The 11,887-nt window shown below is 36.8% G+C and overlaps 1 protein-coding gene across 10 annotated transcripts in view; it reads right to left on the bottom strand.

Moving 5' to 3' along the window:
* LOC107042230 (TOX high mobility group box family member 3) overlaps positions 1–11,887 on the bottom strand; it is a 195,336-nt gene that overhangs the window by 9,701 nt on the left and 173,748 nt on the right. For all 10 annotated transcript variants that reach the window (XM_015263171.2, XM_015263180.1, XM_015263227.1 and 7 more), the window contains 5 exons: positions 8,634–8,753; positions 7,408–7,523; positions 4,794–5,118; positions 3,803–3,915; positions 1,646–1,781 (listed from right to left, as the gene is read on the bottom strand). In XM_015263171.2, the coding sequence (XP_015118657.1) occupies positions 1,646–1,781; positions 3,803–3,915; positions 4,794–5,118; positions 7,408–7,523; positions 8,634–8,753 (810 nt within the window). The remainder of the gene's footprint in view (positions 1–1,645; positions 1,782–3,802; positions 3,916–4,793; positions 5,119–7,407; positions 7,524–8,633; positions 8,754–11,887) is intronic.

The following is an 11,887-nucleotide window of genomic DNA, read 5'->3' as shown; positions in this document are numbered from 1 at the left end:
TATTCCCTCCTCCCCCCCCCTCTCCCCCGCGACTGGTGAAACTGTGCAAGTCCAGAGGATCGAGATAAGCCCCTAATTGAATTAACGATATGAACTGCAGTGGCCACTGGGTATAACTGTTGAACATATATGAGCATGCATAATTTTGATAATTAAGTGAGACTCGGTTTTAATTACATTTTACAGATTGCAGTATTTTTGGGAAGGATCTTCAGATGTTTGAGGATCCCCTATTCCATCGATTAAATTTCACCGATGGCAGAAGGAGCATTCTCTTCAATAATAATGATGAAAGAGTTATGAAGGAATGTAATTATCGTTCCATCTATCTCTCGAAACGTCAATTTTAGTCTGAATGAAATTCAATTTAAATTCCAATTTCAAGGAACAAAATTAATTATCTTTTTTTTTCTCTATCTCTCTCTTTTCCGAGTTATTATTCGTATGATGGAAAAATTTACGCAAATTACTCACTGAAGTGTACTTTTTTTCATTACTTTTTTTATTGAAAGTTTTTGTGTGGGTATTGAGTTTTATGCGTTATTCAATTGAATGGCTGATAAAACCATCAACTGCGATGATGACGTTTTTATTGTATTATAGGTCCATTGCAATTTCCGGGAATGTCGTCATTGATAATGCAAAATTTTATGAAAAAATCAATGGGAACTTGAAATTTCAGTTCAATTATTTCACGATAATTGATAGAAATCTGGAAAATTTACGTGATCATATTTTTGAATTTTTACTCAACTGAAAATTCAACGCAATTTGGAGAATTCTAGTCTTTTTGCTGCAAAAAGGTTTGTAATTTCACTGAATTTTCAGTGAATTAAAATTTTTATGACTTTTTTCTCCTCTAAATGGCATTCAACGTCAATTCAAGAAAAAAAAACCGTTATTCTTCCTTTTAGAAGAAATAGGAATATTAAATCCCCGAATAAATCACGGGAAAATGAAGATACCCAACGATGATTGCATACGTTCACCAACATTTACGATATTCAGCCATAACTTCAGCCAAATCTAATTACCAATTATTAATATGTGCGTTATCTATATATTCTTGAATTTTTAATTAACTGAGAATTCAACATAATTTGGAGAATCTAGTTTTCCTGCTGCAAAAAGATTTGCAATTTCACAAAATTTTCAGTGAATTAAAATTTTTATGACTTTTTTCTCCTCTAAATGGCATTCAACGTCAATTCAAGAAAAAAAAACCGTTATTCTTCCTTTTAGAAGAAATAGGAATATTAAATCCCCGAATAAATCACGGGAAAATGAAGATACCCAACGATGATTGCATACGTTCACCAACATTTACGATATTCAGCCATAACTTCAGCCAAATCTAATTACCAATTATTAATGCGTGCGTTATCTCGTAGAATCCCAACCGCCCAACATTGCCATCGTTATTTACACTATGGGGTGGTGGGTGGGTGTATGTGGGGGATAACGTTATGCCGTTGGAAAAGCGATCCTCCATAACGGATTCATTGCACGACGGTGTGCTTTAACAGACTAGTTAATTCACTCTATTTACTCAATCTGCACTTAACTAAATTCGCAATCAAGAGTTTGCCTCTCAGCCGTAGTTCATTATGATTGATCAAATAGCGTAATAAATTCAGTGACTTACATTTTTGTGCTCTGTCTCGAGTGCGTCCCACATTGATGCGACGATTTTCGATACTTCACCGAAACTTGCATTGGGATTTTGTCCTTTGATAGCTGCTTGGGTGTCACGGAAGAACAGGGCGTATGCAGACACTGGCCTAGACAACCAGAGAGCATTAACATTAATATAATTCTCATATCCTCATGATTTAACAAAAAAGAGAGATTAAATTGGAGATGATGGAAATTTAACGACTTTCAAACTGATTATAACTGATGATCATAATTAAGAAAAACAAAATATAATGAATGATATGATGAGGATTGGAAACGAAATTATTGCGATCCATAATCGCGGGTGAAAATTGTTGACATTATTATGACATTCTAGGACAATTGAAATTTCAAAAAATTCCGTCATCAGACATGCCATATTTTAGGGAAAAATCGATGATAATTGTAAATTTCAGTTCAATTATTCCATGAAAATTCAGGGAAACATTACTAAATTTTCAATTAAATTAAAATTTAAAATTTCTTTGAATTTCTAGAGAAACCACTCTCCTGAAAGTTACTAGTGTTTCGTTATTCTCATCCTCATACATTTATTCTTAGAAATACAGCACAAAATTCGAACCCTCTCGTGATAATGATTAAAGCCAAAATTATTGCGATTCATAATCGCGGGTGAAAATTGTTGACATTTTTATGACATTCTAGGACAATTGAACTTTCAAAAAATTCCGTCATCAGAAATGCAATATTTTAGGGAAAAATCGATGATGATTGTGAATTTCAGTTCAATTATTCCATGAAAATGCAGAGAAACATTACTAAATCTTCAATTAAATTAAAATTCAGAATTTCATTGAATTTCTAGAGAAACCTGAAATTTCCTGTTTTTTCCCCCAAAATCAAATTTATTGTCACTCTCCTGAAAATTACTAGCGTCCTGTTATTCTCATCCTCATACATTTCTTCTTAGAAATACAGCACAAAATTCTAACCCTCTCATGATAAGGATTAAGGCCAAAGTTATCGCGATCCATAATAAAAAAAAAAAAAAAATGGATCCAAATAATCATTTCCTTCAATCACTCAACTTTTCCTCCTCACAATAAATCCAAAAATGATAACGTATGCTCCATAACATCCTCAATCTGAAAATAAACTCTGGTGCGACGAGTTCATCGGCCTCATTAATGCCTAAAAAGCCTTCTCTCAAAAAAAAAAAAAAATTGAAAAATAACACGAAACAAACAGTGACGCCAACAGCTGCGCGATATTAATTCACGCGAATGCAGAATGATCGATCGAGTGAATCGCGATAACGTAGAAATTACGATTGGGGTCGACTGCTCCCCCCCCTTCACGCCCCCCGAATATGATGAATGTCCCACGTCAAATGTGTGAGATTACCCTGTCAGTTATCACAATCGTTTTCAATCATTTTAAAATTCACCTAGACATGCAATTTACTCTAACCATCCAAAAGATAATGAAAATGACTTATGCATGTAGTTTGAAATTGTTGGAAACGACTAATTCCACCTCGTTTGTGGCAATACTGTATAGTCTGTAATCTGGACCAACTATTTCGACATTATAACAATATAATAACGTATATAGACACGAGATAATGGCCAGTGTTGTCAGTCTTTCTCTGTCTTAACCATTGGGATTTGGTATAACGTATTTTCCGAGTAATGCTGTGCGCTTGTTCCTGCAGCTGGACCCCCATGTCCTACATTTACAGGGTTTCAACAATAACGGTAATTGCCAATTCACAGCAGTAATAACTTAAAGCCACCTCTCTTGCACTGGTACCAACCCCCCGCTCTCCCCCCCCTTCATCCCTCTCTCCATCCAGACTTGAATCCTATTCTTCTTGTACCTCGCAAATGCGGTAATTCCATTAAAGCGAAACAATTGACTCGTGATTCTGCTCTGTTCGTTAGTTGTTTCTTTATGCTTTTCCCCCCTCTGAGATAAAAATCGCAGTGAAAATAAGAAGAAAAAGGCTGGCGGGGATGGGCTTCTCAATAAGTGGAAATTATCCGATATTCCAATTATCGTAACACATGTAGAAACTGGCCATTATTATGCATGAATAATAAAACGAATAAAAGAATGGGAATTGGTAGAATGGAAGGGAGAATGGTGGAATGTTAATACTTACTTCTGCGGTTCATTTGGATCCCTCTTCTTCTTTTTCTTCTGTGCCTTTGGCTTCTTCTGTGCCTTATTAACAGTGTCTACGGGCTCGGGTGAGGGTCGCTTCATTCCAGTAATCTTACGGGGGAGAAAGAAATTATTTCTCAGTAATGTGAAGTGCAATTTTGATTGATTTTACGTTGTTTATTGAGGCTTGTTGCAATTATCCTGGAACTTTCCGGGGTCTATTTCAGGGTGGTTTGGGTCATGACCTTCATTAACTGGTGATCACGGTATTACGCATTGCGTGGGTAATCGGTGCTGATGTAATTGAAACCGATTTTGGTCAATCATATGGAGGCAAATTATTGTGTCTGGTTGCTGGGGAATTATTAAACTCCAAAGGATCAGAGGGAATTTCGATAATTATCTGTAATTTTTCTCGAGTCGGTTGAATTGTTGAGTTGTTTCATTAGCCTATTAGCATTTTTTTTATTGGAGAAATGGAATTCTTCGGTTCGGTCTCCACTGGGAGCCCTCTTCGGGATCACTCAATCTTCATCCCAACTTCTGCTTTTTTAATTCCAGAAATGGAATTCTTTGACAGTAATGATGGGAATTTTCAAAAAATTGTAAAGATCAAGTTTTGCAGGACAACTATCTAATCCTGTAGTCATAATCCCTTATAAATTAAGTTAAACTACACAAATTGAAGGATCGTCAATCTAATGGACGGAAAAAGTACAAATCGAAGTGCATTGCCAACAATAATAATGGCTATATTGTCCTCCAGTTATCATTCGGCCAATCTTAGATGTTTTTAAGGCATAAACCAATGAAAAGAGGGATGTTATAGGCCATCCATTGGCTTTTCTGGCCTCAATACGAGGGAAACAATTAAGAGATAATCACTGCACAAATTACAAACTTCGAAGGCACGAACTATCTTGGATAATAGCGGTGTTTATCAGTTGATTCTCACATGATCTTAAATAAAACAAAATCTGGGTAATTACCATGGCCGAATGTGGTGTACTGTCATCGCTGTCCTCACTCGTTGTCGTATTATTGTTTTCAACCGGTGGATTCTGTTGTATGGCCGGTGGACTACCGCCCGTTGGACTTCTGTACTGCATCTGCTGCTGTTGATGCTGATTTTGCATCTGTTGATGCTGAGTGTGAACATATTGCATGTGCATTTGTACCTGTTGCTGATGCTGGGCGTGCTGTTGTTGTGCTTGATTATGCTGTTGTTGTAATAAAAGCAGCTGTTGGCCACCGTGCTGCTGGCCAGGAGAGCTCATTGACGTGTACGACGCCTGTGGGCTTGTGTACGCTGAACTACAATAGGAGAAAAAAAATTATTGAGATCAATTCATTGGACTCTCCTCACTGGAATGCATGATGTCATCTGCCCGCAATAGAACTTAAATTTATCAAAAAAAATCCCAGTCCTTTCTGTTGCGCAATCATTTGGCTGAATTTATCACAGTCATCCGGTTGTTTTTCCACCCCAAATGTTTGAAATATCCATCATCATTCAGTGTAAATAAACGATTAAACCCCCCGCATCAGGAATCCGACGTAAGAAAAATAATTTCCAAAAGATTAGTGAAAGGCAAATGTAAAAATACATCTTTGCACACGAGAAATTTGACTCTGGATTATTGAATGAAACAGTGGTATGTTGGAATTGGATGCTGAAAATGATGGGCTCCAAGGGTAACGAGATGCAGTTTGCGGGAGAGACATGGGTGGGTTATAGGTACGAGAGATATATCCAACGGGTGAATGCTACTTTAACACAAATTGGATAACTTTTGAGATATGGCCGGTGCTGCGTCAGCGCTTGGTAGGATTTACGGCCTACTCTACATCAACTTCCAACCAACCTGACTTGCCTCTACCCTCCCTCTTCCCTCCCCCTGTACTCTTCCACGAATCCCAGTGGGAAATCTCAGACTTCTTGTTGCCAACGTTGTGCATAACTGAAGAATGAAGAAAAAGAGTTGCCAGCTGTCGATGAAATTGTCACCATTAAGAAGATACAATGAAAAAATACAAAATTTAAATAATCTGATGCAACAGCAACCAGAGCCAAACAAAGAGAAACCTATTTACGATCATCATTAGAAGTAGAAATCTCGTGTGATAAATCGACACTTTTTCTCTACTCTCTCACTCATGAAAATCATGAATGTCGTGATTGAGACATTTGCGATAGCCATCTTTTCCAGTCTCGAAACGACATTCATCCGTTAATTATAAATGTCGTGTTGACAGGTTTATGCAAATAAGGGGATGTTTGATGAAACCACCTTGGATGCTGTATCCCCCCGTGTGGTTAAAAAAAATAATATATACGAAGAAGGGAGAGAAAAAGAAGCTAAACGATCGGTTCATTGTACACGAAACAGGTTCCTCCGCTCTATTTTCAGCCTGGCTCTGACCTCGCTGTAAAACTCCTTTGTTCCCCCACTTTTCAACAGTCTATAACGTTTCGTCAGATACACCCGTAGAAGAAGGGCTTGAGACGCTTCGTTATATGCACGAAGAAATGTTTTATGTCATTGCAAAATATTCTAGTCAGAGGCACGAGGCAACAACTCATCGTGTGCTGAGGTGAGTTGGTAAAATGGTGGAAATATTCACAGGCAAATGGCGGACATGTTCTGACAGGTTATCTCATTTTTTACGATCATCTCTTTTTTTTTCATCGTTCAGAAACACTGGCATTTCATTTACCCAATGGAAATGATGCAACTGGGTTTTGAGATTGTCTGACAGCCGTCCTCAAGGTATATATCCATTGCGTTTGGCATCCTGTCGTATTTATTGCATCCCCCAAGTTGAATAAATGCATTCTACCCGCGGTCGTTCAACTCAACTTTGATGGAAAAAAAATGGAGAATTCCACGCATTTTAATGGGATTTTTCGTTCCCTTTTTCTAACTTCCGTTTCTGGCATTAATTATGACATTAAACAGGGGTTAATAAAAACAAAATAAGGGAAATGAATGTGTGTAGTTGGGTGGAGGGAGGGTAACGAGGCAGCGAGGCATTTTACAGTGTCAGGAGATGAGTGAGTATGATTGCGTCATAATAAACCACATTCAGGGAAATAAAGGGACGGGAATTGATCATTCAGACGTGGCTACGAGCGAAACGTTATGGGGTTACTTTGGTCGAGACGTTGAGAAATTGATGGGACTTGTCGATTTAATAGCGTTTGGATTTTCAAGATTACTTCGCTTCGCTTTTTTTTTTTTAATGCTAGAGTGATGGTTTGGTCCAGATAATACGTGTAATGCCTTTGAAAATGATGAACAATCTCGGCGATTTGATGAGATAGTTTTGCTTGGAACAAATTGTTCCAGCTTCCAGAGGGTCTTTAACGATTTCACCCTAAAATCGTTGATACATTATTTAACGACTCGGGTTCATTAAGGTGGTAAACCTATCAGAGAGGACGTCCGAGCGTGACTTACCGACCAATCGCCGCGCCAATTAACGCGCACAGCACCCGGTAATTATCTTTTTGGATGAAAGAAAAAAGATGGATGATAGGTGGGAAGGGGATGGGGGGGAGAAGTCCTTCGTCACTTGGGGGCTGAGGGTCGTATAACTCACCTGACGTTGATTGGCTGCATCGTGTGTTCCTGCTGCAGGTAGAGGGGCTGCTGGTACCCACCCGGGTCCAGGCTCAGAGCGTCTGGCGACTGCTGCATACCACCGGCTTGCATCATCTAGAATAAATATGATATTAGTTTTTGGAGAGTGTAAAAATATTTTTTTGAGGGGGCAATTGTACATTTATTAATATTTTTTTCATTTGTGTCTGGTATTTTACTTCAAGGAAAATAAACATATTGTTTTATGTGGGTTCAAAATTCCAAGCAAATTTTTTTTCGGAAAGAAAAAGAATGTTGAGGATTTTTCATCATCGAAAAATTTCTGGAAAAATGAATTAAAATTGTAAATTTTTATTGAAAATTTTATGGAAAAAACAGTAAAAATTGTAAATTTTAGTTCAATTATTTCATTTAAATGAATAGAAATCAGAAAAATTCAGGTTAATATATTGTGAAATTTCCAATAAATTGAAAATTCTAGTAAGTTCGGAAATTCTCGTCTTCTTCCTGTTTTAAAAATTGGAGTTCCATCAAATTTTCATTAAAATATGAAAGTTTTTCATTTTTTCTCTAAATTGAATGAAATTCCATTCTCCTGAAAATTACCAATCAACTGTCCATGAAATTTCAATTTTTTCCACCATTATAAATGAATAAAAGGTTCTTTACTCCATTTTTAGAAGTTAATTATCTAATATTTTCGAGTCAACTCCCGTGAAACATAATTCATGCACCTTTGCGGGAGAAAAAATGAGAGGAGATAAATATAATTAGCTCCCGGGTTGAGCGAGGAGGAAAAAAAAAGCCGAGAAAATGTTAAAAATGGAGAATCGTGGGATATCTGAAATTTATGTTTCCACAGTTGTGAAAGACTCCCGTTGAGAATACCGTGTTTTTTTTTAAATCTTGTTTGGCCATGGTCTAGCGTTCCAGGATACGATAGAGCCCCGAGATTTTGTATTCACGATCTGGGGAATCGTCGATCAAAGGATGAGGTGAAGTACGTAAAGAGAGAATTGCACGTGAGACATGAAAAATGGGGGAATATTGTGGGCATGGAGAGGTGGAAGGGTGACGGCTTGATGGAGATCGATGGCTCTCGACGAGTGATTGCCACTTTTGTGTCACGTTTTCAATTTTTCATCCTCTTTTCCTCGATATCTCTCCATTTTTGTGCTAAAAATCTTCTTAAAAATGTATTTTGGAAAAAAAAATGGGGTTCACCTGTGACTGGTAGCCATGCATGGGGTCATGCTGCTGCGGGTGATGCTGTTGATGCTGCTGATGTGGGTGAATGGCAGGAATGTCGAAATCCTCATCTCCAAAACTCGGTGTGTGAAACGTCTGCAAAAAAATAAATAAAACAAATCAATGAATAAAACTAATTTCTCAACAAACTCTTGAATTCGTTCAACAGATCTCAAAAATGTTGGAGTTCTTGTGGTGAAAATAGAGGATAAAAATACATGGGTAGCGTTACATAATTTAAGAAAATTTTTCCCTAAAAAAAATTATTTTCAAACTTTAGTATTCGAATAATTTCCAATGTAAATACAAATGCAAATACGAAAGCGAATTAAATCCACCGCTGAAGTGAGAGCCTCCCATGAAAATTAATCGGAAGACACTGAATAAAACCCTCCGCCATGATTTATCATGTTTTTAACTATAAGAAATGGGAAGAAAATAAAAAAATGAATTAATAAAATTAATTACTCAAAAAATCCTCAAATTCCTTCAACCGATCTAAAAAATTTTGGGGTGTCTGTCGGAAAAATAGAGGATAAAAATACATGGGTAGCGTTATATAGTTCAAGAACATTTTTACAAAAAAAAAAAAAAAATCAAACTACAGTATTCGAATAATTTCCAATTTAATGATCATTCTCATCTTCATCCGACAACAAATTAAAGCCACCGATTAAGTGAGTCTCCAATGAAAATTAATCGCAAAACACTGAATAAAACCCTTCGCCATAATTTTCTGTTTTCAACCATAAGAAATGGAAAGAAAATGAAAAAAATGAGTTAATAAAACTAATTACTCAAAAAACTCTCAAATTCATTTATTCGATCCAAAAAATGTTGGAGTGTCTGTCGGAAAAATAGAGGATAAAAATGCGCGGATAACATGAAAGTCGAATCAAAGAATTCAAGAACCCCTCGTAGATCCACCCACGTGGATGATAGATAGCGTTATATTGTTCAAAATCCTTTTACCAATTTATTCGGGCCGTTCTTCTCAAAGGTTTCGTTGCGGTGGGGAAGGGGCCGGGGGCGGAGGAAGGAAAGTGAAGGAAAAATAAATTTGTTGAAGAAGGTAAAAAGAAACGAGGGGGGGATGAAAAAAATTATAGAGAGGAGGGAAGGGATGGGGAATAAAAGTTCTCTAAATTGGATTTAATAGCGTCAGGAATTTTTCCTTTGAGGGAAAACCTGGGCGCACCTATTGATCGTCTGGGTGGGGAGATCCTTCCTCTTCTCCTCCCCCGACATTATCCTCATGTACACACCAACATTGGCCTTCGAAAACCCAACAAACCACAGTATCATCGCTGCGACTGCACTTTCATTCCCTCTTCTCTATTCGATTTTTTTTTCCTTCGCTTGTAAACAAAAGTTTGTTCACCAAGCAATTGAATTTTTATAACTAGTTTTTTTTGTGGGGGGTGGGAGGAGAGAGAGGTTTTATGACGGAGACTGGAGTTTATTGTGATGATGAAATGCTGGGGTTGATTAAATAAAATGGGCTGTATGGTTTTAATGATTTTTTGTTGAGATTGCGAGAGGGAATGAGGAGTGTGATTGTAATTGGATGACTCATGGATTAGTAATGGGTTAAATGTGATGAATGAAACAAAGGGTTTAGTCATGTCGATGGAATTCTCGGGGGTTCAAGTGTGGGAAAAATTATGGTTTAATTTATGAAAATTCCAGAGGAATAAAAAAAATATTGAACTATTTTATCTGTATAATTCTATTTGATTGAAGTTAATGGTTGAAAAATAGATGAGAGTGTCTCGTGGAATTAATGAATAAAAAGTTATCTGAATTTCAAGTCTGATAAATATTATAGTTTAAGGTATAAAAATTTCGTGGGAATAAAAAAATGATTGAACTATTTTATCTGCATAATTCTATTTTATTGGAGTCAACGGTTGAAAGAGAGATGAGAATGTCCCGCGGAATTGACGATTAAAGAGTAAAAACTCAGAGTAAAAATAAAATAGTATGAAATATCGAAGAATAAACGACATGTGAATGTTGTGCGTGAGTTAGATAACACATAGTAGCCCTCTACTATCGGAAAGATGGGTGGACTGGGCTGAGAGGATTTCGAACGTTATCGTATTTCTTGTTATGAAGCTGGGGGGATGGAAAATGGAAGCTGAAAGCTATCCTGCACTCACTGGAGTCGTTCGCCAACGGGGTAATAACCGGGTATTTTTCGCCTATACGTTCTACTCATATTTCAATTTTCGATACATTGAATCCTATTTGTAATTGAAAAATGGGAGAATTGCAGGTGTTACTCTGATTTAATGGATGTGGAGAGAGGAAATTGAATTTCATCGGATGGGTATTTTATTTATTTTGGCTCAGGAAATGGAAGTTCCAATTCATTTCTCCGGATTCTGATTATTTTTTTTTCATATTGATATAAACTGATGAGTGGATGATCCGTTCGGTGCATTCGGTCTAGATTTTAAGGTTGAAAAAATATCTTGAAAACGGCATCAATTTCTTCTAATTTCACTCTAGCGATCCCGAGAAATTCCTCATAAAAAATAATGCATAATTTTTTAGGTGAAAAATTTAATTCTGATTATTTTATCTCTGAAACTATTGGATTTATCGAAAAATATCACATGAACTTTTTGTAGTCCATGAAATTGTCTACAAAAAATGTCTCGTGACATTTTCCCCTAAACTTCTTCGTTCCAAAGTTATTTTCAAACAAATAAAAAAACAATATCACGAGTAATTTCCATCGACCTAATGATCATTCTCATCTTCAAATACGGAAATGAATTAATTCCCCCGTTGAGGTGAGAGTCTCCCATGAAAATTAATCGCACGACACTGAATAAAACCCCCCGACATGATTTTCGATGTCTCTCGCACGATTCCACTGCAATTAACGAGACGACTTCGCCAAGTGAAAGTGGGGAAAAAGATACTAACAGTTTTGCAATGGCAAATTAAAATGAAAGAATTCTGAAAAAAAAGGATAACGTGAATAATGGGTGGAGGGCTAATAAATGATTCTAGGCACTCGCATTTGAAAGATAAAACTCGCTGATTCGCGAGCAGATCTAATGCTCTAAATGCAACAGCGATCCAATTGCACAGGGGAAAATTAATTTCAGTGATTTTATCATCAGCCGAGAATTGCGAGACAATTGTTGTTTATCCTTGAAGAGTTGAGGGTAATTATTTCTCTTTGAAGATTTTTACTGATTAGGGGGTGGCGGGGG

The sequence above is a fragment of the Diachasma alloeum genome, unplaced genomic scaffold (genome assembly GCF_001412515.2).
Source record: "Diachasma alloeum isolate Michigan unplaced genomic scaffold, Dall2.0 Dall_scaffold_00179, whole genome shotgun sequence".
NCBI classification, from domain to species: domain Eukaryota; kingdom Metazoa; phylum Arthropoda; class Insecta; order Hymenoptera; family Braconidae; genus Diachasma; species Diachasma alloeum.
The sequence above is the reverse complement of the archived record's forward strand: the minus strand, read 5'-3'. Positions and strand labels throughout refer to the sequence as shown.